This window comes from Silurus meridionalis, chromosome 3 (assembly GCF_014805685.1).
Source record: "Silurus meridionalis isolate SWU-2019-XX chromosome 3, ASM1480568v1, whole genome shotgun sequence".
NCBI classification, from domain to species: Eukaryota; Metazoa; Chordata; class Actinopteri; order Siluriformes; family Siluridae; genus Silurus; species Silurus meridionalis.
In genome coordinates this window covers 13,144,039-13,170,971 of record NC_060886.1, presented here as the reverse complement: position 1 = coordinate 13,170,971, position 26,933 = coordinate 13,144,039, and the positions used below count along the sequence as shown (strand labels likewise).

At 38.5% G+C, this 26,933-nt stretch overlaps 1 protein-coding gene across 1 annotated transcript in view; it reads right to left on the bottom strand.

Moving 5' to 3' along the window:
- The window catches only part of LOC124383317 (transmembrane protein FAM155A), a 108,224-nt gene extending 81,697 nt beyond the window's left edge, over nucleotides 1–26,527 (bottom strand). The window contains exon 1 of the mRNA XM_046845857.1: nucleotides 23,796–26,527. Coding sequence (XP_046701813.1) covers nucleotides 23,796–24,440 — 645 coding nt within the window. The 5' untranslated portion in view covers nucleotides 24,441–26,527. The remainder of the gene's footprint in view (nucleotides 1–23,795) is intronic.
- Nucleotides 26,528–26,933: the final 406 nt, after the last annotated feature.

Genomic DNA, 26,933 nt, shown 5'->3' with positions numbered 1-26,933 from the left:
ATCAACTTTATTCCCCTGTAGTTGCTGCAGGTCTGCACATCTCCCTTATTCTTGATGATTGGTACCAGCACACTCCTTCTCCATTCCTCAGGCATCCTCTCACCTTCCAAAATCCTGTTAAACAATTTTGTTAAAAACTCCACTGCCATCTTTCCTAAACATCTCCATGCTTCTACTTGTATGTCATCTGGTCCAACCGACTTTCCACTCTTTATCCTCTTAATCGCTGCTCTCACTTCCTCCTTGCTAATCATATCCACTTCCTGCTTCACCATCTCCACACCATCCAACCACCATCTCTCTCTCATTTTCCTTGTTCATCAGCTGCTTAAAATACTTTCTCCATCTTCTCAACACACTCTCCTCACTAGTCAACACATTTCCATCTCCATCCTTTATTGCTCTAACTTGCAGCACATCCTTCCCAGCTTGGTCCCTCTGCCTGGCCAATCGGTACAAATCCTTTTCTCCTTCCTTAGTGTCCAACTTTACATACAGCTCCTCATATGCCTTTTTCTTGGCTTTCGCTACATCCCTCTTCACCTGCCTACTTTGCTCATCACTCTGTCGATCCCAATTCTGTTTTGCCAACCTCTTTCTCCTTATGCTGTCCTGCACTTCCTCATTCCACCACTACATTTCTTTGTCTTCCTTTCTAACCCCACATAAAACAACTATCAAAAATTAGATGTTATTTTTTTATTTAGTGTCAGGTGGTTCTTTGCCTCCATGTCATGCATTAAAGTTGTGTTCTCAAGAGATTATTTTGAAGTGGTTTTGTATTGTTTCTTCCTAATGGTTAATAGTTGACCAGTACCAAAGAACATGATTTTTTTTGTCATGTCACCAATTTACTAATCGGACCAAAATGAATAATTTAAATGAAAAACACATGGAGAACAAATTGTGAAAACTCACCTCTTTCTTATCTTTAGCGTGTAGTTAGCCTTTCATCTAAACAGCGATATATATAAATGCAGGTGAGTAGATTAATCGCCACAAGGGGACCTACTACAAATATTTTAGGTTTTATATATTTATTACATTAACAACACAATTTTTTCCAAGTACTCTGTTCGCTTTGCTGATTTTTATTTTTTTTTGCTGGGTCAGCACCTACACAATGGTTCACTATTTGATGACCTTTGGTGTGAAAATTATTTGTTGTCTATACATACTATTCTAATGTAAAGTATTACTTTTATTTTTATTTCTGGTGACCATTCAGACTGCTGTTTTGGCATACAGGGATAATGAGTAACCAGTCGTTGTGTTTTGTTTGAGCTCTGCACATTTTTTCCTGTGCTCCACAATCAAGAGGGTTCAATAACAGCATTTTGCTTCCTCTGAATCACTAACATTACACCATCTGAAAAGCAGTCCTTCGAATGATCACATGTTGTTTTCAGGGACCTGCAATCTCAAATTATCCTTCTAACAGCAGAGTTCAAATTCTCCCCAGATGATAGATACCCAATAACTCATGTCCATTTTAATATGTAACATAATAGTTAGCAGCACCACCAGTATTTTTATACTGTATATACAAACAGTAATATAGAGTTTATAAACCATATAGAAAATCTCAGGATTTTGATTGTGGCATAATTGTGTGTTTTTAATATTTATGTAATTGATGAAGTCCTCTGCTGTGTTGGCAGTATGTTTTGGGTCACCGTGTTGCTGCATGATAAAATTTATCCCAAAAAAAATTGGATGAATTCCTCTGTAATTTAGACCACAGCATGTTTTCTGTGGACTTCAATCTGCTGCTACGATCATGAATTACATCATCAGTAAAGATTAGCTAGATTAGTGAGCCTATTCCAGAAGCAGCCATGCAAACCCAAGCCATGATACTACATCCACCATGCTTGACAGATGAACTTGCATGTTTGGGATCCCGAACAAATCCTTGCTTTCTCTACACGTAAGCCTTTCCATCACTTTAGAAAAGGTTAATCTTGGTTACAGAAATTTTGTAGCTCATTTCTGAATTTCTAATTTTAAATTTAGCTTTCTGATTGTTACTGCTGATGATTGGTTTACCTCGTGGTATTATGGCTGTGTTTCTGCTCCTGAAATCATCTTCAAATAGTGAATTGTGACACCTTCTGCACTGCCCTGGGTAGACTGCTGGTGATGTCACATACCCAAATCTTGTGCAATGACTCTTTTCTCAGCTTTAAAATGGCTAGCTTTTCTTCCATATTCTGCTCTCTAGTCTACATTTTGGTTCATTTTTAACAACAAACACAGTCCTTGCAGACAAAGCCTATGCACCAAAACACAATGGCAACACAACTAAGAGCTTCGTCTGGGAGAAGAGATGGATAGTTTTACATGGTTTTACAAGCCAAATCAGTCCCCATACTTGAATCCAATTGAGCATGCATTTCAATTCCTGAAGATGAGATTGATGGGAAGTGAAATACAAAATACAAAAAGTCAAGGCAGAAAAAAAAAATTTTAAAAGTGTGAAAAAAAGTAAGCAATTTTTGAGGGCAAAGAAACTACATGTTAAGTATTATTACTTGAAGACTATCTAATACAATACTTTAGCTTACCTAAGCATTCTGTGGTCTGTCTGCAAAGATCCCATGTTCAAAGTTAATGTAATAATTAATGTAAATATCAGTATATCAGGAAGTAAAAGCTGAAACTCTGATATATCGTCTCATTCTCATCTTTTAATCTCAAACCCAACTGTCGTCAGCATGTAACAAAACATTCTGTCCGCCAATGTCTATATACTTTGGATGTAAATCTGTATGTGAATACTGTATTAGTAATACACATCTTTATTCAGGTTTAATAAACAGAATGCAGGGGGGGGAAACTGTAAAACAATATAATTCCCATTTTCATTATAGAAAATATCAGAGAGTTCAGCTTTTATATTACAGATGATTTCTAACATATTTATTAGGATAATATGTACCTGTATCTGTAATCCACCTACCTGTCAGACAGCCAGATTAAAGGTTAATTTAAGACTGAAGGAAATCACTGTAAAATTTTGCCATTATGACTGCAGTCAAAAAACTGTAGAAAAAATAACAACAAGAAAACAAAAAATACCTCTATTTGGTCTTCATGGCTTTATGAAGCATCAAAATCAATAGCGCCATTGATCACCTCTCACATCTGTCTTTTTAATGTGTTATCATTATTGATCTTCAATAAAATACTAACGGAGTGTGTATGCAGTGGAAATTAGGTATATTTGCCTTATTGCTATGAATTCCTTGGTCTTGTTTGCCACAGGCAACCCCGAACATTCCCAGAACATTCCAATCACTTCCTTTATCCGCAATGCCTTATAATCTGCTAAGTGAAGTAATTTTATACATTCTTAAATACAATTTTGTAATCTGTAATACATTTTTGACATATTTGTACAAGATTATTTAACAGATTATTTAGTAGATATTTTCCTAGTATCAGTACTTTACTTCACTATTTATTTTTCTTTTACTATAACTCTTTACATTCACCCATTACATTTTTACACAAATATCTCTACTTTCCACTTCTTACCGTTTTAAACCAGACTCGTTACTTAAGTTTTAATGTATTTGGCGCCCATCCTATTACTTGTCATTGCGTGGCTTTTTCAAACTACCACTGGTGTATAATTTCCTGACTATCATGCACCACAGACGTAGGCTAGTCTACAAAGCTAACAATAAGCAATGCAGAAAACAACGAGACAGTGATGTAAACATGACTGAGAACAGAGACATTCCTGATCACCTGATTATCATCATCTTTGCTCAGCTTGTGTTCTATATTGTAGTTGTTCAGCCTAGACACATTCATTAGATAACAACATTTTTCTTTCTTTTGTATTAATATATTAATATGATGTGAGGTCCAGTCACCAGCATGACACTAAAGCAGCTAGTAGTAATGGCTACTTTTTACTTAAGTACATGTCAGAGCCCAAACATCTTTATTTTAAATTGAGTAAAATGTAGTCAGTACTTCAACTTCAACCAAAGTCTTTTAAAACTTAAGTATCTGTACTTCTACTTCGGTGAAGTTTGTATGTACTTTTGCCATCTCTGCAAAAGTCTATTACCTACATATAGAGAAGATTTGGTTCAACAGTATGGAGTATGGTGAAAATAAGGCATCATTAAACAAGACATTATCTCTAGCTTGTGGAGACACTGCACTAGCCAGCACTAGCTAACAAAAAAGCAAGAAACGTTGTGAAACAAACTGCATAAATCAAATAAATAAACAACATAATAGTTTAACATTCAGCTGTCTCCAACATTTTTTTTACTGGTTTTATATAGAATTTCTGTAAATCTGTTGAAGTTTGCAACTGGATCTACTATATGAATCCTAACAAATACATTTTCTGCTTTTAACAAGTGGGCAATATAAGATGATGACCCATATTTCAGAGCCCTAAACCATACTCTACTATTGTGAATGAAGATGTGGGCTGGTTGTGAATGGGAGAGTTCAATAGAGGTGTGTGTGGTTAGGGAAGATGAAAGGCACAGCAGTACCCAGTACTGCCAAGGGCAATGACGTCCAGCACGACTCATATTGTAAAAGGACACTTTTTTCCGGTGCAGATGAACACCAGGGCTTATTCAAGATGAGGTGGAAAGTGGAATTAGCATTGGAAGAATGAAAAAGAGAAAAAGGTAGACAAGTGGTCACTTGGTGACCTTAATTTCTGCACGATTGTAGCTGGAATTCCGTATCGTCAGCAGTACCACTGGGAATTACATACACACAGAGAATATTTCAAATGCTTCTTTAAGTAATGTGGCAAACTCAGAATCCCCTATCTCTTTTTTTTTTACTACAGTACACACATCTCCGCAAGTGTGAGGTTGACTGGGAGTTTGCACTCATCAAAATTCAATTACAGATAAATAATGTATGAAGGGTCCAAGCCTGAATGGTGCAGAACAACTGAATATGTGTACCTGGACAAACTCAATGGTTCCTCTCTACTACACTACTAAATACAAAAAGACAAGTGAGAGAGTGAGAGAGAGAGAGAGAGAGAGAGAGAGAGAGAGAGAGAGAGAGAGAGAGAGAGAGAGAGAGAGTTGGACACTAAGGAAGGAGAAAAAGATTTGTACCGATTGGCCAGGCAGAGGGACCGAGCTGGGAATGAGGTGCTGCAAGTCAGAGCAATAAAGGATGCAGATGGAAATGTGTTGACTAGTGAGGAGTGTTGAGAGTGTTGAGTGTTTGAGCAGCTGATGAGCGAGGAAAATGAGAGAGAGAGAAGGTTGGATAATGTAAAGATTGTGAAGCAGGAAGTGGATAGGATTAGTAAGGAGAAGGTGAGAGCAGCGATTAAGAGGATGAAGAGTGGAAAGTCAACTGGACCAGATGACATAACTGTAGAAGCATGGAGATGTTTAGGAGAGATGGCAGTGGAGTTTTTAACAAAATTGTTTAACCAAATTCTAGAAGGTGAAAGGATGCCTGAGGAATGGAGAAGGAGTTTGCTGGTACTATTCTTTAAGAATAAGGGAGATGTGCAGACCTGTAGCAACTACAGGGGAATAAGGTTCATTAGTCACACCATGAAGTTATGGGAAAGAATAGTGGAAGCCAGGCTGTAGGAAGAGGTGACCATCCGTGAGCAACAGTATTGTTTCATGCCAAGAAAGAGCACTACGACTATGGACTCTGCTGTTTACGGATGATATTGTGATTTGTGGTGAGAGTAGGGAGCAGGTGAAGAAGAGCCTGGAGAGGTGGAGGTACGCACTGGAGGGGAATGAAAGTCAGTAGGAATAAGACAGAGTACATGTGTGTAAATGAGAGGGAGGGTAGTGGAGTGTCGCGTTTGTAGGCAGAAGAGTTGTTGAAGGTGGATGAATTCAGGTACCTGTGTTCAACAGTGCAAAGTAATAGAGTGTTTGTTAGAAAGAAGAAGAAAAGTGTGCAGGCAGGGTGGAGTGGATGGAGAAGAGTGACAGGAGTGATTTGTAATATAAGGGTATCTGCAAGAGTGAAAGGGAAAGTTTATAGGACTGTGGTGAGACTGTGAAGATGCTGAGATTTTCATTGGGACTGACGAGGATATTTAGAGGACAGAGTAGTATGGAGACAGATGATCCGCTGTGGCAACCCCTAATGGGAGCAGCCGAAAGAAGAAGAAGAAAAAGAAGAAGAAGAAGAAAAAGAAGAAGAAGAATTAGGTTCTGTAGGCCTATGTGTTGCACAGATTAGAAATTACATTGATTCTGTGTGTGTGTGTGTGTATGTACATATATTAGGAGTCTAATGGTACACGTATACGTACCAACATTTTTCGGGACAGGGCTTTCAGTAAGGTACCGAATGCAATCCTTTTTACAAAACACTCAAAGTGGCGGACTGCAAGTTTGTTTAGTTTCCGCCTCGCAATTTAAGCATTTTTATTATTTTTATTTTAAAATTTAAACATACACAACAATGTGAGGGGTATAAAACATTTAATAGAGTTGGTGCAGTGTCACTGTGGCTACTCACTCTGTCCCGGAAGTAAGACTTGTTTTGCATATGCTTGAAAATGCTAAAGAATCATAGCGTTGCGATAGCCACTAACGAGCTAGCGCTATGGATTCAAGATTCAAGTTTTTTATTTGTCACAAACATAATTATATACAGGAAACAGCATGCAGTGTAAAGAAAAGGTGGAAAAAAAACCCTTGAATCTTGAATCCATAGCGCTAGCGTTAGCTACTTCCTGGTTACACACATATCCATAAACACACACACACATGTGTGTGTATATGTGTACATGTACTTTATGATGACATATGGTTTTATATATATATATATATATATATATATATATATATATATGAACAGTCAGATGGTTACCTAATCAGTAGAAGGAAAGGGACAGTAGTGAAATTAGTTTACTTTATATTTGCAGAATTGATTTAAACACACCTGGAAGACACTGAGCAGTTTAGTTAAATATTTGCTAAAGAAATCAATATGTGCACACATTTTAGGGGACAGGAGTGTTCTCATACACAAATATGGGTCACTTGCAGGTAGGAATGTGAACATCAAGATATAAAAAAAAAAATCAATTAATCAGAGCAAAAGAAATTATGAATGTCCAAAAATAAATAAAGAAATTAGGAAATAAATATGTGGCTTTAGCACATACATTATGTGGAAGATAAAGTAGTGTATATAAAGATATATTGTCTACAAGGGATCCCCAAAGTATCCTCTCATTCAGCATGATAAAATACATTTTACAAGGTTTTATCACTTTCACAGTATTAACTATAATATTTAGGAAATGTTTTACATTTAAAAGAGTAATTTTTAGGACAAAAAACATACATGCATATTTTTATCTACTCTTAGTAGCCAGTTAACAACACTGACCAGAGCACTTTAAGTGCTGAAAATTGCCGACCATGGCACTTTAACAGCAGTGTACACCTTCTCAGCCTCCCTTTATCCCATTACTCAATGTAAAAGAATGACCATAGGTCTGCACAGTAAACCATTCTCAGCACTGACAGCGACATGGTAACGATTGTGATACAGATGTGGGTGTGTCAATTAAGACAGCATTGTAGTTTTTAAACATGCCTACCTTGTTGGTCCATCTTTCATTATCAACGCTCTGTTTTCTGTTTAGCATATGACCCTGTCCTCACCTATGTTTATAACCTGTGAACAAGAATTAATGAGGTTCCTCCACTGGGGATAATTGCTGAGCTCAATCACTGTGATAGGGTGGAGTTTGGCAGACTGAGACAGCCAGAGAATGGCTGCTGCTTCAGTGAATTAAGAACAGCCAGTTTCAGTGGTTCGGGCATTTTAAGATGTCTGGGGGTCCCAAAGTAGGAGCTAAAATCTTTGGGTGGTGGTTTGAAAGTATGGGCAAACTGTCTCAGTCTGTGTTCTCCATGACCTCCATCAGGAAAATGAATGATTAATGAATTTCAATTAAACATCTTGCAGTTCATCAATGTCATTCGCTAAAAAAAAAAAAAAGGCATATTTTTAGTTGGCAGGCTTCTTAATCAATCACTGAAATGCTGTTTCACTTGTACAAAAGCCACTGTCACATAAGTTCAGCTTTGCTGAGTCTGAGGCACAACCCAAATATCAACCCTGTCAAAATCTTAGGATGGTTCTTTTTGAGTGACACATGGGGTAAAGTAGCACACTAACAGTAGGATGGGTTTAATGTATGTGTATGTTTACATTCTAGGTCAAATAAATAGTTCTTTTTTTAATGGCCTGGTTTGCCCTGTGGACATTATGAGTGCTGGGGTCTAGTGAATATCCAGTCCAGCTGAAAAAGTATGCAAAATGGCAACAGAAGGGCAAAGAGGGTCATGTCTAATTTTGGGATTTTGGACAGAGAGACTGTCCGAAACAAAGAAAAAAAATCTGGAAAATGTTCAATGATTTTTTCCTTGATTCTTTTGTAAAATACAGGTTTCTCTGCAATCAGCCCTTTAAACATCCTATCCCCACCCCCACTGAAGTGCATCTCTTCTATTCATCATACATTCACACACACACACACACACACAGGTAACATGTAAAAGGTTATGTTTTTGGGATGCTTCTCTATGTATGTTGTACAGAATGTGTCCAGCAGCTTAAGACGCTGTTAACAATGTAGGTGCTAAAATGCAATAAAGGTAACTACTTACTCTGAGATCAAGTCAACCACTCTAGAGTTTAAGAGCACTTTATACAGAATCTACAAAATGCCTATAGTTCTACCCCACTAGTTCCACATACTACACCCAATTATTTCTTGCAATGCCCATTAAATCCTGTCTGTTGCAGGCACATGGGATTGCAGTAGTACAACTAAGTCCACATTCAAAAACAAAAAGCTGAACAGATACCACTAGCAATATTTCCATCTCAACCACTGTGAAATATTCTGTGATGCTGCCTAAATTTGCTTGTCATTTAGTAGTAGTTTTACTGTAAAACACATTTAGTAAATTTTCCGCTACAACTGTCAGTATAAAATTATGGCTTTGCTCACTGATAGACGCCAGTGGATGACTAGAAAAACACAAGCAGCAGGGGATACAGAGCTAACAAAGGACATAATTACATCAAATGATAAGGGTGCTGACAGAGAAATACATGTGAAATGTGACTACTGCTTAATATTTACTCAAGAATAGAATTCATATCAATATAAATAATAATATTCTTTTTAATATTAATCATGTTTCAGCAATATAACATGAGCAATTTTGCATTATAATGAACATCAGCAAGTCTGTGATTCAGTCGAAGGCAGTGCTCAGTACAACAGCAAGATTGTGAGTGTGATATAATTAATTAAAACAAATATCAAGAAGCTGACATTTCAAAAACAATACTGCAAAATTAGTGCATTAGTAACTGCAGAAATTGTGTCAATGTAACAAACTATTGCTAGAATTGAATTGTTATGTAGTACCACAGACATATGTTTATTGGGTCAAATACAAAGATGTGAGCCTGTTGAAATATAGAAAAACGATTGTATTGAAGGCTATTCCTTTTAATTTGCTTTTGTCATTTTCTAAATTAATAAAATGAAGATTAAGTGCCTGATGGAGCTCACTGATCATTGGATTGATTAATTTAAACAGTATTTGTTTCATTCAATTTCCTGATTTGAGATCTATGTATATATCCTGCTCATTACTATTATTATTAACTTTCACTTCCTGCAAGTATACTGTATCTAACAAACAATTTTAAACCCTTGGTGAAACAACTAGGAAATTGATTGTTTCATTAAAAAACAGGGTTCAGCTTCCCCACCTGTAATCTACCGCTCTACTAGATGATAGATGCTTATAGCTGACTGAAAGAACACTGCATGGGAGACCATAAACACATGCTAACAGCCAAACTAATCTTGATTCCAACTGTCTTCATTTCCCCAAGATTGGCTGGATACTGTGGTGTTGAGTGGAGCGAAGCTGATTCATGGAGTTCATGTGAGTGCCGTGAAGTGCCGTTGATTGGCAGAAGTAAATCCCGTCTCGTCATGCTGAAAATAGTCATGCAAAATTCTCCTGAAAATCAGGGTCTGAGCAGGATCTACCGTGCCAAGCTGTTTGTAGAAAATAAGCATTGGTATGAACCCACAGAAGTATATAAAGCAAAATCTAAATCAAAGCATGACTGTCACTTCAACAGGAAGCATATCTATGCTTTGGTTGACTTGTTGCCTAGTTGTGGATAGGTCTATTGCATTAAGATTCAATCAGGTCAGCTGAGACTGATCTATATACCCTGGCATTATCTTTAACAAATCATACTCAGTTCTGTTACAGAATGTCTCATTTCATCTACATCTAAATTTCACCTGTCAAATGGTTCAGTCGGCATGTGGTTCAGTTTAGCAGAACTATTCCAGATCTGACTGAGTTTTGCTTTATTACAATGCCCTGAGGCATACTAATGCTACTTCTTCTTAAAAAGAAAAATTCATCTATAAATCCTCTAAGTCTAGACAACCCTACATAGGCCTCATATTCATATTTAATGCTACCCTAGGCAGCTGGGAATCTGAGCCAATTATCATCACTGAACGTCTCATACCGTCAAAATCTAGAGGACATAGAGATAGAGAGAAGGAAACTGAGGACTAAAATATCTAAGATGCTCAGACCCAACCACTTGCTTTGAACTACACTGCTTGATACTTCAGCAGCAAGATCAAGAGACAAATCATATAGTAAACAAATATACAGATTTACTTTGGCCTACAAAATGAAATATTTTGTAGGCCAAAGTAAATCTGTATATTTGTTTACTTTATTTACTACAAAATGAAATATTTCTTTAAAAATACATCACAAAACCATAGACTCTATGGCATTCAGGAAGAACATGTCTGTCTTGCTGCTGTGCATTTTATTGCATGCATCTGAACTTTAAGGAGATTAGGTGGTCTTTGTGTCCATGTTTGCCATGGTTTCTTGCCACGATAGTTCATTGTACTTCATTGGCTTCAGGGCACATACAGTATTATCATTTGGATGGAAATAAGATCCACTGAAGAGGACTTTCAAATGTCAAAGTAAAATATTGAGACTGATATAAAATGAACACCTCATGGTTACAATAAGAGGTTTACAGTAGTCTATAGTAATTATAGTATTTATAGCATTATCAGACACTGTTAAAGCCTCTTTGATACTTTTAATTGCATGACAACAGACATCAGTCACAGATGCACAATGTATATTCTTTCAGGCTTTTGAGAATAGGGAAAAAGTAATCCAGCTGTCAAAAAAATTCAAACAGCTGTGAAAAAAAGTAACAAATTATATTGCAATATTTTATATTACAATGACTAATCAAACTGTATTGTACTAAACGCTGTACATTTCTTATGGTTTTTTTTGTTTTGTTTTGTTTGGTTTTTCATTACACTGTCTTGAAGTATAACTAACTACTGTAAAAGAATGATACTTATTTACAACTAGTTGTGGAAGCTGAATAAAATTATATGCAAAACAAATCACCACTAACTGCTACGAGAGGAAGAACAGCCCTTTTGGGCAGATTTAAGCTTGTTTGCCCGATTCATACAGAACAGGCAAGGTTTTTTATTAATATTAGACTGTATTATGCCCAAGTGGCACGAACAGCTTAATACACCTGACCCTAAGGGTCTTCCGGTGTTAGTTAACATGGACTGGGTTGTTTATGCTGTTTGTTCCCCTCGTGCTTTTCCTCTCTCGAGTTCTTTGCAGTATTTTCCTATTTCATTTCTCCTCATAAATTTCTTTCCTATTTATTACCTTTTTATTACTTTCACTATGCCTCACTCTCTCTCTCTCTCTGACACTGAAGGGAAACTTGCTGATAGTGATCTCCATAGGGTCAGGCTAATAAAAACATTGTTTGCATTAGGGAGAATATTCTATAAAGCGGCCCCTTATGTCCTGCCTGCTCCTCACAACTGATAAAGCTTTTAATGAGCCACATAAAAGCCACAATGGGTATGTCACAGGTGTTGAGTCAGTGCAAACTGTTTACATACAGAGAGAGAGAAAAAAAGAGAAAGATGAATGCTGAATGCAAATCTCACAAAAGACTCACATAAATGACAAGCATACAAATAAATACTTTTACAAATACAAATAAAGACTTTTAAAGTAGTTACATGGGTCAAAATCTTGTGTTCTCTGAACTGATATTCTTCACTTATCTGTAAACTTGACAAATGTATTGAAAAGGTGGTAATAAATAATGTCAGTGCATTAAGACATTTAACTGCAGGCAATAATTTCTCTATGTCTTTCCGAGTGTGCCGTACTTCATACTGTGCATAATTGGTCCTATAATAGCTCCTGTGTGTGAGTGAATTTCAAAAGAACCTAGCAAATCGGAGCCAGGTCACTAAAATCGCTATATATATATATATATATATATATATATATATATATATATATATACAGGCAGTCGTCGACTTACGACCACAATCGCTAGCCGCGGCATACGACAGTAAGAAACAAAATGGTGTAGAGATGATACAAATGACATAAAATGAACAAAGAATATGATGATATACACAGTTTAACAATAATGAAAGAAAAATTGTGATAAAATACTACTTAAAGATTTTTATAACATAATTTCACTGTATTGTACATATAGCCTACTCTACTTACGACCAAATCGTGTTACGACCGGTCTGTCGGGAAACAAATGGTGGTCGTAAGTCGACGACTACCTGTATGTATATATATATATATATATATATATATATATATATATATATATATATATATATATATATATATATATACAGTACAGACCAAAAGTTTGGACACACCTACTCATTCAAAGAGTTTTCTTTATTTTCATGACTATGAAAATTGTAGAGTCACACTGAAGGCATCAAAATTATGAATTAACACGTGGAATTATATACTGTATATATATATATATATATATATATATATATATATATATATATACACACACACACACACACACACACACACACACACACACACACACAGTACCTCACAAAAGTCAATACACCCTACATTTCACAACCATTTTAGTATATCTTCTAGGGCTGAAACAATTCAACTCAAATAATTTGAATACAAAAAAGCATCGAGGCACAATATTTGCTTCACTGCTTCGCTTAGTCCTTTTAACTACAGACGGAGCATTGTGTTTCCCCATGGACCATTATTTACCCACCACCTGCTAAACTCTGGAGTGCTCTGTACAGGTAACACAGAAGACGCTGCAGAATGAAAAATGTGAGAACGGGGAGAAAACAGCGATTCAGGCCAAAAAAAAACGACAAAGTTTCCAAAGTTTGGGATCATTTCAAACTAAAACATAAAGAAAACACCATACAGTTTTAAAGTAATTTGAAATAGATTTTAATATTTTTTATTTAGTATATTTGTATTTGCATTTTGAGGTAATATGACAAATTGATGGAATAATCGGTAGAATACTCGATTACTAAAGTAAACTTTACTAAAGCCCTAATATCTTCTCAAGGGACAATAATATAGAAATGAAACTTGGATATATTTTAGAGTAGTAATTTTGCAGCAATACAGATTTACTGTCCTCTGAAAATACAGCCATTATTGTCAAAATTGCCAACAAAAGTGAGTACACCGTAAGTAATAACAGCTGTATGTTGCTTAACCATGCAAAGCCACATGTCCTATTCATCATGTTCATGCTTTGAGTACAATTCTCTCATATTGACCACTGGATGATCAACATGGCACCTCATGGCAAAGAACATTCTGAGGAATTGAGAAATAGAATTGTTGCTCTCCACAAAGATGGCCTAGGCTTATAAGAAGCTCGGTAACACCCTTAAACTGAGTTGCAGTACAGGGGCAGGGTCATACAGATATTTGATCAAAGAAGTTGAGTCCTCGTTCTGTGCGCAGGTGCATAAAACAGACACATGAATGCTGCCAGCATTGCTTTAGAGGTGCAGAAACGGAAAGTCTGCTTGTCAGTGCTCAGACCGTACGCCATACACTGCAACAAGTCGGTTTGCATCGCCGTCATCCCACAAGGAAGTCTCTTGTGAAGCTAGCTCACAAGAAATGCTGCAAACAGTTTGCTAAAGACAACCTGTTCAACAGTCTCTCTGTAAAAACTGAATAGAAATTGATCTCGATCCATACAATTCGCATGTCCTCAACTATAAATAGATGATTATAAGATGAATAAAATTGGTTAAATGTAAGGTTAAATCAAAGAGAAAATACTCACAGTAGCAGTTACAATCAAACCTGCATGTATTTTAACACCTCTATGCTTCATGCTTGAAGAGCAACTCTTTAGGAAGTTTCTAAATTTGACTTCAAAGAGGTATTTTGTATTGAAGCATAATGGATAGTCACGCTCTGATGCTGATTGCTTCCGTCCCATTTCACCCTGTAATCTGTGATACATGCTGACCAACTGACAACAAGGGATGGAATTCCAGCAAGCATTTAAAAGAAAAACTGGGACTATTAAATGCAGAATATGAAACAACAAGCGTAAATAAAAATTATTGACTATACCATACATTCACTAAATAGAGTGTTTTATTTTAAGAATTAATATAAATTACATTTTGTTCTATAAACAAAGTCATTTTAAGAGACAAACTGCATGTTGTGGATGTCTTCACAGTACAGTATCTTCCATTCTACAGACCCGAGTTGATGACAATGTGCATACAATCCTGAATCATAACCTGTACTGGGCCACATGGCATTGGTTGGCCCTGAACTGCATTGCGCTGATTTCACCATGAGGGAGCAGCTCCATCTGCAGTGTGTACCTGCAGAATAGATTCGATGGATTGAGTGGATACGGGGGAGACTGGGAATAAAAGGATGGCAATGTTTAGAGACTACATCATCCATAACGGCAGGAGTGGGAGACATTGTCATTAAGCTGTGGCCTCACAAAGCTAGCGCAGGAAGTAGTAATCCCCTGCAACATTACAGAAACGGGCAGTGAGAAGCTTCTTATCTGCTCCCTTGTGAGAGACGAACGCTGTCATTTGATATGACATGCAGTTTCTGCTGTTTGCAGAAGCAAAAAAAGCAACAGTGCCCTAATTTAATTAGACTTTACCTTTAGAGACACATATCATGCTTGTATGAGCAAGGAAGGGAGAAAGAGAGAGAGAGAGAGAGAGAGAGAGAGAGAGAGAGAGAGAGAGAGAGAGATAGGAGAAGCTGTTTAATGAATCTCTTTATGTACACATTAACAATAACCTGAACTGTTCATATGTCCATTGAAGTGTGCCAGATGGAAAGTGTGTTCTCTCGGCTCCCACATCCATCTCCACTAAGGGCACTGAGATCAGCAAGCTGTGTTAAATAAGAGCAGGCTTCCATTTCCACAATTATTCCACTAATCACAAGGTGTGAAGTAAAACAAGTAAAAAAACACACACACATGCACACACACACACACACAGAAAGGTGAATTCAATCCAACCTTTGCCAACAATACAACAAACCACAGAAGATCAGTCACACACAGTCAAAAATCATAAGAGACCAGGCTGCAATTCTGCAGCCATCTGATTCAGAGGAATGTGGTGATTATATTCACATAATCCTGCCTCACTTTCTTCTCCCAGCAGTGAATTCTGATGAGTGCCACTGCTTCACTCTGCCTCCCAACATGCAGAAGTTGTCGCTCCTAATTACCCAGCCCCCATAGTACGGCACCTCCACCTCAACAAGGACCCCACTCACAGTCCCTGCCGAGAGCTTGTACGCTCAGCCTGTTCTATCCGTGTGACTAAACACGTCCCTCCTGTGCTAATCAGAGCACTCATTAGACCATTGGGGTGCCATAAAGCTCCAACACAGTTAAAATGTGGACCAAAGTTCACCAGATTGAGTCACACACAGCAAACATGTCATGTAGTTGTATTGATCATACAATGTTTGAAGAGCTTAGAGGGAAATAAGTTAACAACATTAAGTTAACATACTATAAAATGAAGACATAATAGGATACAACTAGCAGTTAAACTGGAAATGTTGTTTTGTTTAACAGGGTTGAAATCTTATTTATTATTCACCTTTTTTTTGCCCAAGTATACACTAGTACAAATGTGTAGCACAGATCGATTTCAACTGAAAATGCTACTTTCTCTGAAAAAAGATAAATTCTCCCTCTTTTGAATGCAGATTTTTATGTTATAGTAAAAGCTTATTGTAAAATTACTGACAGTTACAAAACTTTGACACCCATATCTAAATGTTTCCTGTATGGGCAATAGGTATATTTTTTTCATTTCAATTAATGAATAGCATTTTAAGCCTGTTCATGATTAGACTTAGGTTAGGTGGAGCATCTCCCATAGACGAGGTGAGTTATAGATATGAAGTCTCTCAAAACAATACCGAAGCACGATAAGCAAATTGTTACAAATTTGAGTTGAAACCACTGTCAGAGCTGGGCACTTACCGAACATTTATCCACGGCAATAATAGAGAAACAATTCACGGGGACATGAACGATCACAGAGATTTCCTTAAGTGTGTAATAACATAACGTTTGAAAGTGCATAATACTACAAGTAAAGAATATAATGGTTGCCATAGTGAAGGGGGTGTCTAACATTCATAGGGGGAGTTTTCAGTATCAGGACTCAGTACCAATCAGAACTAAAGCTCTTTATCAGTAACATAAAAAGGTGCATTACATACATACACATACAGTAAGACCCAGAGGAGAAGCCAGTTGAAGCAGGCACAATCATGAGGGTGCAAATTAAATTAGACCGGAAGAGAAGGCAAGGTCTGGACCTGAAGGATAAAGCACCCTAGAGAGACAGACTCGCTGTTTATTTCCTTTAAAAATGTGTGTGTGTGTGTGTGTGTGTGTGTGTGTGTGTGTGTGTGTGTGTGTGTGTGTGTGGGGTGTGTGATTACAATCGTGCTTTCACATCTTTGTAGTGTAACAGTATATTGCATTGGTTATGCAATGTAATTAATAATATGCTGTGGTTGTATGAAAAGAATAAGTGCTGGGGTAGTGTGGTGGTCATCCACACAGGACAAGTAAGTTCCTGTTATCACTTACATTGTAAAAATGATGAGCAGTCATTCTCACACACACCTATTTGAAGGTAATGGAAAAGTTGCAGCTTGTCATTTTACTTAGAAACTCAGGAATACATCTCCTGTTTTCAACTGTTACAAAATGCTGACACTTGATACTCCTTCCATAAATGGTAAATAAACGTCTCCTAGCAGCCATAAAAAACAAAAAAAACAAAAAAGAACACGTATAAGACCAAGCACATTATTAAAAAAATAATGGCTCCAAGACTTGCTATTACACAGAAATCATGCACACTTACTGACCAATCAGATTAAAGAATGCTATAATGATGTGTTAAAAATGACAGTGGCAGGTTATAGTTCTCCTTATTTATACATCTTTTATACAGCTGCACCCAACCAATACTTACTGCCAGATCTTGAACACATGGTCTTTTTTCTGTTCTCATTCTCCAACCACATCAATATCTAATGGTTGCTAAAAATGAGACGGAACTCACTAATGGCCTTTCCCACTAATCAGTTGGTGGTGCTGTCTGAGGTGCTGTTTCCTAATCCACAGCTTTTCACAGGAAGCCTTCTAGTGCTGTGATTACGCAAAACCAAGTAATATAATGCTTAAGGTTTTGGGTTTTTTTGCATAATGGATCAGGAGATTATGTGATATGTGTAGAACATTAAGCGTAACAATTTACTTTTTTAAGTGATTTTTATTGTATCTGCAAAATATTCTCTCAAAATACTTTTTCATTCAGAAGGCATTTGGCAAGTTTTTCATTATGCTTCACTGGAACTAAGGGGCCCAAAATTGTTCCAGCATAAAAATGCCCATAATCCCACAGAGACACTCAAATAGACAAGGTTTAGCAAGGTTTGTTTGGAAGCACTGAAGTAATCTGCACAGAGCCTGACCTCAACTTCACTTAACACCTCTGGGACAAACTGGAACGCTGACTGCACACCAGTCCTCCTCGCTCGACATCAGTGCCTGATCTCGCTAATGCTCCTGTGGCTGAATGAACACAAATATCCACTGCCACGCTCTGACATAAAGTGGAAAGCTTTACCAGAAGAGTGGTCATTAAAACCAATGTAAAATTCCATTACATTATTACATTTTGGCCATAATGAATGCAGAGAAAAGTGTATGCTATGCTCAATATGTTAAAAAAAAACAAGACCTGCTATGTTGTATGGTTTAGATACAGTGGCATTGAGTAAAAGACAGGAGGCAGAGCTGGAGGTAGGTAGTTTATTAGAGGAACAGCTCATGTAGGACATTTTGGAGACAAGGTGAGGGAGGCGAGATTGAGATGGTTTGGACATGTGCAGAGGAGGGACATGGGGTATATCGGTAGGAGAATGCTGAGGATGGAGCCACCAGGAAGGAGGAAAAGAGGAAGGCCAAGGAGGAGTTTCATGGATGTGGTGAAGGAAGACATGTTAGTAGTTGGTGTGACAGAGGCAGATGTAGAGGACAGGGGGTTATGAAGACGGATGATCCGCTGTGGTGACCCCTAATGGGAGATGCCGAAAGAAGAAGAAGAAGTAGTAATAGTAGTAGTAATAGTAGCAGTAGTGGTATATTAATAATAGCAATGCCAAATAATACATTCAACATCTTTTACAGAATGTCCACGCTTCGAAAAGATTTGATTGAAAAAGTTTGGTGGTAAAGATATGTGTTTATAATCAGAGATAAAACTGAATCTTCAATGACTGGTTTTATTTTTATGCCATGCAATAGAAAAACTCCCACATTGTATTACATAATTGCATTGATTTTAAACGTTTGGCTCTTTTCATGAAATCACCAACACTGACATTATGTTAGTAGTGTATCATGTACAGGATATATTCTGTCTGAGGATATTCCCATTTCACCATGTGTTCATAAAGCATAAAGGTAATTTGTGCTGATTTTACAAGTGTGTCAGAATGAGGTAAACAAAGATAACATGAGTGCCCTGAGGGCTGGGAGCCTGCTGCTCATCTGCAAAGTGGCAGTAGAATAGAACGATGATCCTTGGATTTGTCCACTGGCTTCCATCGAGCTTCTGTACTGTGTCAAAAAGCCCTAGGGCTGAGGACATTAAGCCAGCTAAAGGGATCCAGAGTGCTCATAACATTCCCATGGCTGAGCTAATGAGCAAGGCAACACGTCCCAGTTACCCACTGTTAACATCTGTCCCTCCTGGAAGGGTTAATAATCACTCAATTTAGAAGCACTCAGCTGGATATTTAAACATGATGTGTATGTGTGTGTATGTGTATGTGTGTATTAAACAAAAGTGAACAGGTTAAACAAACTTGTGTATTCTTACATCAATAGTTCATTAAACTAATGTGTCAAGTAAATGGCAAGAAATTAGATGTTATGAGGTGTCTAATTTACACTGTTCTCTGTTCTGGAAATTAAATCCTTACTTTTTTAATACTAGGTCTTTAGGACTCTCTTCCCAGACTCAACAACATACAAGACACCCACGCGTAAGCACATTTGCTGTTCTTTCCTTCTGTCTTAAACAAAAAGCACAAACACAAGACATGAAAAGACTCCAAACAAGAACAAAGTATTTGAGTTCTCTGTGGGTACATATCCTCATCATATTTAATGATCCACATCCTCTGTGTATTCCTTCAGGATAAATAAAATATATATTTTTTTCTTAAATCTAATAAAAAAAGTCCAACTAAATTATACCAGTTACATTACTGGATTCTGGCAAGCTATGAAACTACGTCAGTGTGAATTGCAACCACAAGTGAATACACAATTCCCCTGCATTTGATGAAAGCTAAAAGCACAGAAGCACAGCTGGCAGAAATCCCTGCCTTTCCACCTCATTAATTCTCCCTGCAAACAGACAGCTTACAGGTCCGTGGCACTTTAATACCATCCATATTTAATGCTGCAGGGAAGAATGGAGGGTTTTTGCCCACGGCTTCCTCACTACACACTATGGCTTAGCTAGTCAACATAGAGTCCCTGCAAAAGTCCCTCATTAAGGCATTTAAAAAGGGCAAACTCTCAACATTATCTTTCCACTTGGACAGAGAGAGTGCTAAATGGCTCCCTGATTTAGATTTATTTTATTTGGAACAGTGCTGAGGTTCGAAGCTTATATGCAACTCAATTAGGCAACAAAATGGAAAAACTCTCAATAAATCTCCTGCTCATTATTTCTTCTATCCAAACAGAAAAATGCAATGATTTGCCACTTGTAAATTCAGTGCATGGAATACACAGAATGTGGTCCTAGCTACTTTGGATAGTCGGATTAGTTCTGTGTTATTTAGTTTGTGTTATCTGGGATGTAACTGCAAATGTTAAGTGCTAGACAAATTCTTGCATCTCTAAGCATAAGCACTCACTGTCTTTTTCATTAGAACACCTGCAAATTCATGCAAAAATAATCATGACGTCACAGGTCAAGTTTGACCAGGTTGTTTCACATCATTGTTGTAGTCTTCTATTGTGAAAAAATTCACCTCAGGCTCAAATGATTTATACATGCTGAGATGGTGTTCTGCTCATCATCATTACAAAGCGTGATTATATGAATTTCTATACCTTTCCCGGCAGCTCAAACCATTCTGGGCATTTTTCTCTGTCCTCTCTAATCAACAAGATGTTTCCACCCACAGAACTGTATCTCAAGCACATTGTAATTATTATTTTTTGCACCATTCTGCATAAACCCTAAAGACTGCTGTATATGAAAATGTCAGAAGCTCAGTAGTTTCTGAAATACTAAAACAAGCCAATTCAGGTTTAACATAATTTGCTCTATAAACTGTTTTTAATGAAATACTGTATTCAAATTTCTAGCTATTGCTTCTTATGTGGAGAAAAAAAATTTAGAAACAGACCAAGCAAACATTTGAAACTTGAGGGGAGATACCAAGGCTAGAGCACAACTATGATATGATCGCAAAAATGTTGTACACTTCTCTGAGGCAGCGAAACAATGATGTATTCTTTTGTCCATAAAGAGTGACACTGTGCTAATTATGCCTGATGCTAGTAAATCAGAACTTCTTGATGAAGGTTAGCTCATGCCATCGTCACATCGTGCTGGATAAGTGAGCATGATCACATTCACAGTTCTTAGCCAAACTCAAAACCCAAGCTTTATTGCTAAGCCAAACACCCTGCCTCACTGTAGATAAACCTGGTACTCGAAATCCCACTCTGCTGTCAATCAATGCCATTTTCAAAGAAAGCTAAAGAAGAACAAACATTTTGAACTAATGGTCCATGTATGATAGATCGGAACACAAAAATATGTCATTCAGAGCTTTCGCTTTTTTTTTTGTGTGACTCTCTCTGTCATTCTCGCTGACACTCACACACAAGCAAATGTAGACATTTTGACAAGAGAAAAGAGACATGAATTCCTGTCAGTCTTCATTCAACAAACTATAAATAGTATGCAGAAAAATTGTTAAAATAGTTAAATCATGTAATGATATACAATATGTGTTTGAAACCATATTATTTTTCCTTCACACTACAAGTATATACACCACCTCTATACCTCATCTACACGACAATCATATTGTGGCTGTCACTGTGAATGTTTTCTTTTTTCTCTGTGTCCATTTACTGTAGTAATCAAATCGGTTCATGATATATTGGTTTTCAAAATTTTAATGGTAACCCAATTCTTATCAAATTAGCCATTGTTTTATGGAAAATGACCTGCTATGAAAAATGTTCTCCTCCAACAAAGATAACTGAGACTATTTTTCAAGCAAATAAGATTGACTGAGGGTTTAGCTAAAATTAGTACACGAAAACTTAGTAATCAATGATGCACTTCTGATCTATGAAGAAATAACTTCAACAAAGTTGTCAGATATGCTATGATAACACCACATAATTTAAACCAATATTTATTCTTAGTTTTAAACAGAATATAAATATATTTAATATATTAAATATATTTTGAAACAGGGGCACAGATCATATGGAGTTGTGTTGTATGAGTGCAAAGATTATGCTTGGAAAACTTTTTAATTCTCTGTGCCAGACTCCAAAAGCTGCAGTACACATTCAACTCATAGTCAGTGCTGAACTGGATCCCAAGAAAGGGTGTGTGCAAACTGCACTAGAACTGTTATTTAGAGCAGTGGGGTTCCCATTCTAAAAAGTGGGGTCCCCAAGGGTTCATGAAGGACAGCCAGGAGGTCCCCGATTTCTATTGCTTGCTACAGTTTCTTTGGTTAAAAAAAAAAGCCAAATAGGCTGGTACATGAACACTATACTGGAAAATGTTTATGGACACCTAACCATCACATCCATATCTTATTGAATATACTATTTGATTTACTGCCCCAAAGCTTTTCTAATAATCTCCACTCTTCTGGCTAGTCTTTCCACTAGATTCTGAAGTATGCATCCCGACAGTGTTCAACTGGGTTATGATCACTAATCTGTGCAGTCCACTTAAGTTTTCTAATTCAAGCTTGTCAAGCCATGTCTTCATGTAGGTGAGACTCTACAAGTAAAGGTAAATTGTAATGGAGAAGAGTAGAGGCACATATGGGTGTGAAGATAAGGTCCACACAAAGTTTGGGCATGAAATGTATTATTGTACACAGTGTAATAATTAGTCTAATATTTAAATAGATTATGTTCAAAAAATTGTCTTTATTTTACAGTTAAAACAGATCCCGGCTTGTAGAAAGTTCAAGGACCTTATTTATAGAGGCCACGGTGAACCGGTGCAAGTCTTTGCCCTGGTTTCAGGATCATATCCAAGGTATCTGCTTAAAATAAGCCCAAAAAACACAACTGCATGGTAGTGTGCAGATGTAAAGTATATGTGACCAGCGTGCCATTTTCATATGTTTATTCAGATAAGTATTTCAGTATGGACTAAACCCCTATCAGAAAATGCATTTTGTGCCATTATGCCCTGTTTCCTTCAGATACTTGTTAAAGCTCAACAATTCTGTAAAGTACATTTAGTGGGTGCTCTAACGTTGCTCGTGCGCTGAGCAATGATTGTAGGAACCTTCTGAAGATTAGGCATGGAAAAAAAACATTGGTGCTATAAACGTTATTGAAGTTCCACTAAATACATCGCCATAACACACACATCCACTCAAACAAGCAAGAAAGCATAAACCATTAAAGCATTCAAAAGAATCTCTATTGATCTCTTCTTTCTGATTGTTTTTATTTGTCGGGCAACAGCACAAAAGGCGAAACTTGAAGAAAGGCCCCAGCTGCGAGACAGCTCATGTTACATTGTGTAAGACATCCAGTTCTCCTCCAACTGATGAGCATCACTGCCTCATCTGGAAATACACCAGATAGGCTTTGCCATTTCTGATTAGAAGAGGGGAACATGGAATGCCTCACCGTAATCTAGCATGTAATGCTTTGGAGGATGACCCTTTCTACAGTTAAGTAAGTGCAAGATCCCAAAAGATGTAAGAAACCCCCTTTCCTTTTTGCAAGGCTCCACAAGTGCGCGCACAGCAGAGGCACACGGCCGCGCGCACGGCGCACGGCGCACAACACAAACGCACGCACACACACACACACTGCACAAGATCACAGTCATTTTAAAGCACTGTGCACACGGGTCAAAACGCCCGAAGCTCGCTGTGAACACACAAGATAACACCACACAAGACAGCAGCGAATTTTTCCACGCTCATACGCGGGTTAAAAACGCAGGCAAACCGCGTTGCGGCCTTCAAATGAGCGGTTCCTACCGTGCATTCATCCATGCATGTCCGCACCGAATACGCGTCCGTTTCGTATTTCTGGACCAGGAGCTCAAACTCATGGTACCTCTCCTGAGCTCGCCGGTCGAGGAGCTGGTAAGCCCGGACGCACCGGGAACACGCGGACATATCGAGGCCGCAGCTTATGTTGCCCGGACTCGAGAACCCGTAAAACAAATCCAAAAGGGAGAAGGAATCACAAAAGGGCAGGTACAAATCACTCAGATTCCACTCGGCGTCGGAGAGGCCCGAACACGCGGCCTCGGCGTCCGCCACCGCGAAGCAGCTTTTGGAGATGCTGTCGGGGTGGCACGCTTGCAGTCTCCACAGAGGTGCGCTAGATTTCCCTGCGAGGAGATGAGTATAGTCGGCGGTGCCGTGTGAAGATCGGTATTCCTGATCCTGATCCCCCGTGTCCCTGAACGCTACCTCGTCCCGTCTGGTCCGTTTGGCCGCGGCGCACAGCCACAGGCGATCAGCGAGCAGGACGCTCGCAAACAAGAAGGAGGCCAAGCGCAGTCGCCATCGCTGGGCCCGGTCCGAATTGGCGGATGGCTTCTGGTCCTGGCGGGGTGCAGAGCGTATGTTTAAGCCGTCATCTTGCTGCCGACACGTCCGAGCACCCCTGGTCATATTTTAGGAAAGCGCGACGCCGGCCGATTCCACCGCGACGGCTCCTCTGCCACAATATTCATTGACTAGATGGATTTTTCCCCCCCTTGTAAACGCGTCTCTCTCTCTCGCTCTGTCTCTCTCTCTCTCTCTCTCTCTCTCTCTCTCCTGCTGTTTCTGTGTCGATCCGCTATGCCGGTTCAGTTAATGCACAGACAGATAATGAAGCGCACGCTGACATATTCCCGTAGTCCGTGGCTCTCTGGAGGAGGAAAGCCCGCTCCTCCGCTCCAGCATGTCTCTGTCCTCTGCTCTCCTCCTCTCCTCTTCTCTTGTCTCGAGGATAAGTCGCTGGGATGCCGCCTCTTCGTCTCCTCCTCTCCCTCTACCGGCGCTCGTCAGGGGAAGGCGAGAAGTTCGCGCTGTGGCCCGCCGAATTTCCTGCACCGGATCTGGGCGGATGGCCTCGAGCTTTTGCCCGTGATAGTCACAATCATCTTTGGTCCTGTGCTAAGTTGCCGCCATGTTCGTCTTGAAGCACTTTTTTTGGGGGGAGAGCTGGGTCATTTGCGTCATCTCCAGCGTGGCGATCGCTCCATCCTGGCGCAGTGAGTGATGGCGACACGGACACACGCCGATTCAGCGATTCAATTAAACCGCTACATTTTCCGCTTTGGGTAAAAGCAGCCTTCTCGCTGACACCACCGCAGTCCGTGGGCTCAACTCAAAGCAACAAAAACGCAGCTGTATTCCGACTGAACGAGTAATCTCAATTAACTAGGACGATTTTTTTCCGCTCTTCATCCATGTTGATGCGCTCCATACAAGGCTTTTTTCCCCCCTCAAGGACTGCACTGTCAACGATTCGCTCAGGTCGAAACGCTACTTTACATACATGATGATGTCAAAATGCAACATGGAAGATGGTGTCCTTCAGAACAGAGCGAGAAAAAGCAACAAAAGAATCAACCGGCACCAAAAGGATTTCCGTATAAAGCTTTCTCTAAAACGCGATTGATTCTGTTCTGCTGTGAACCCCCCCAGTCTTCCCAGTCCTCCAAGTCCTCCCTCCCCCCCGTAAACTATTAGTATGCGGTGTGTAAGTGGAGGCGCTCAGCTAAAGAGTCAAGCTTAGGTGCAAGCATACAGTAGGAACGTGCCGCGCGCGCGCGCGTTTGCGCGTGAGTGTGTGTGTGTGTGTGTGTGTGTGTGTGCGCGTGTCTGTCTATGGTCATGTTTTTATTTCTTGGTGGGGACGACCATCCCTACAACGATGTGAAGGTCATGACAAGGATAGTAAGACAAACGTGTGTGTGTGTGTGTGCGTGTGTGTGCGTGCGTGTGCGTGTGTGGGTGAAAGAGACAGAGCTACAGTGTCTTCTACTAGCCCTGCATAGATGACAGTATATCAGTGTATAATGCTTCAGGATTCTTTAGAATTCTTTAGAATTCACCATCAAGTTTCCAGTGCTGCCATTACAATGAAAAGATTTATTTATTAAAACACATACAGTATGGTAACATAGTGGTGCAGTGTGTAGCATTGCTGTCTCAGGACCCTCACAGCCCCTATTTAGTCCTGAGCATGGGTTACTGTACTTAATGTTTTTCTTTTTTCATGTTCCCATGTCCAGGTGAGTTCTCCTTCTACCTCCTAAATATATAAGCTACGTTTAATTTGACTGACATCAGGGTTTTATTCTTGCATCAGGTACAGAGTTGTAGTGATTAGACTCTATTCAGTAACTGCAATTACTGAAAAATAAATGAATAAATAAACACATACAATATCTAATTATTTAACATACCATTCAAATAATTGCAAAATAAGTTGATACCTGACAAACAATGTACCATATAATGTGTCAGAAGACTGACTTAAAAGTGGCATAAACATTTCATGGAAGATTTTGTGATGAAAGGATTTTAATGATGTGTACTAGAGTCATGTTAATATTGCCTGTAACTCATGCTAAGCTTCATTATAAAAAAGAAATGAAAAGAAACAAGAGCTATCCAAGCAGAAAGAATGATTTCCTGTGGCCACATTATTAAAATCTTGTTATGAAAGTTTTCATAAATTAAAGAAACATACTGTCTTGAAAACATGTCCATCAATCATTATGCACATTTAGCCGAAACTAGCACGTGTCACAGAGCTACCATTACAATTAATGTCATTCATTGGTAATGATAAGCCAGCAGCTGGTTATAATTTGTTATGATGATTACACTATGATGTTGCATATCAGTATTATACTGAAAGGGCTGAAGTGCATTGTTAACTAATGTTTGTGCCATTCAGTTTAATAGAACAACCTGTGTATATTTATTAATATATGTTGGGGATAAACTTTAAGGGTTAAACGTATAGGCCCTAACACATAAATTTAACATACCGTTTGGAACAGGGCCTTTAAATTACAGCAGTAGATGGAAATAAATAACTTCTGGCTGTTTTGAAAACATAGGACTGTAGGTGTAAAACAGAGTATTTACTTCTGGTATTATATT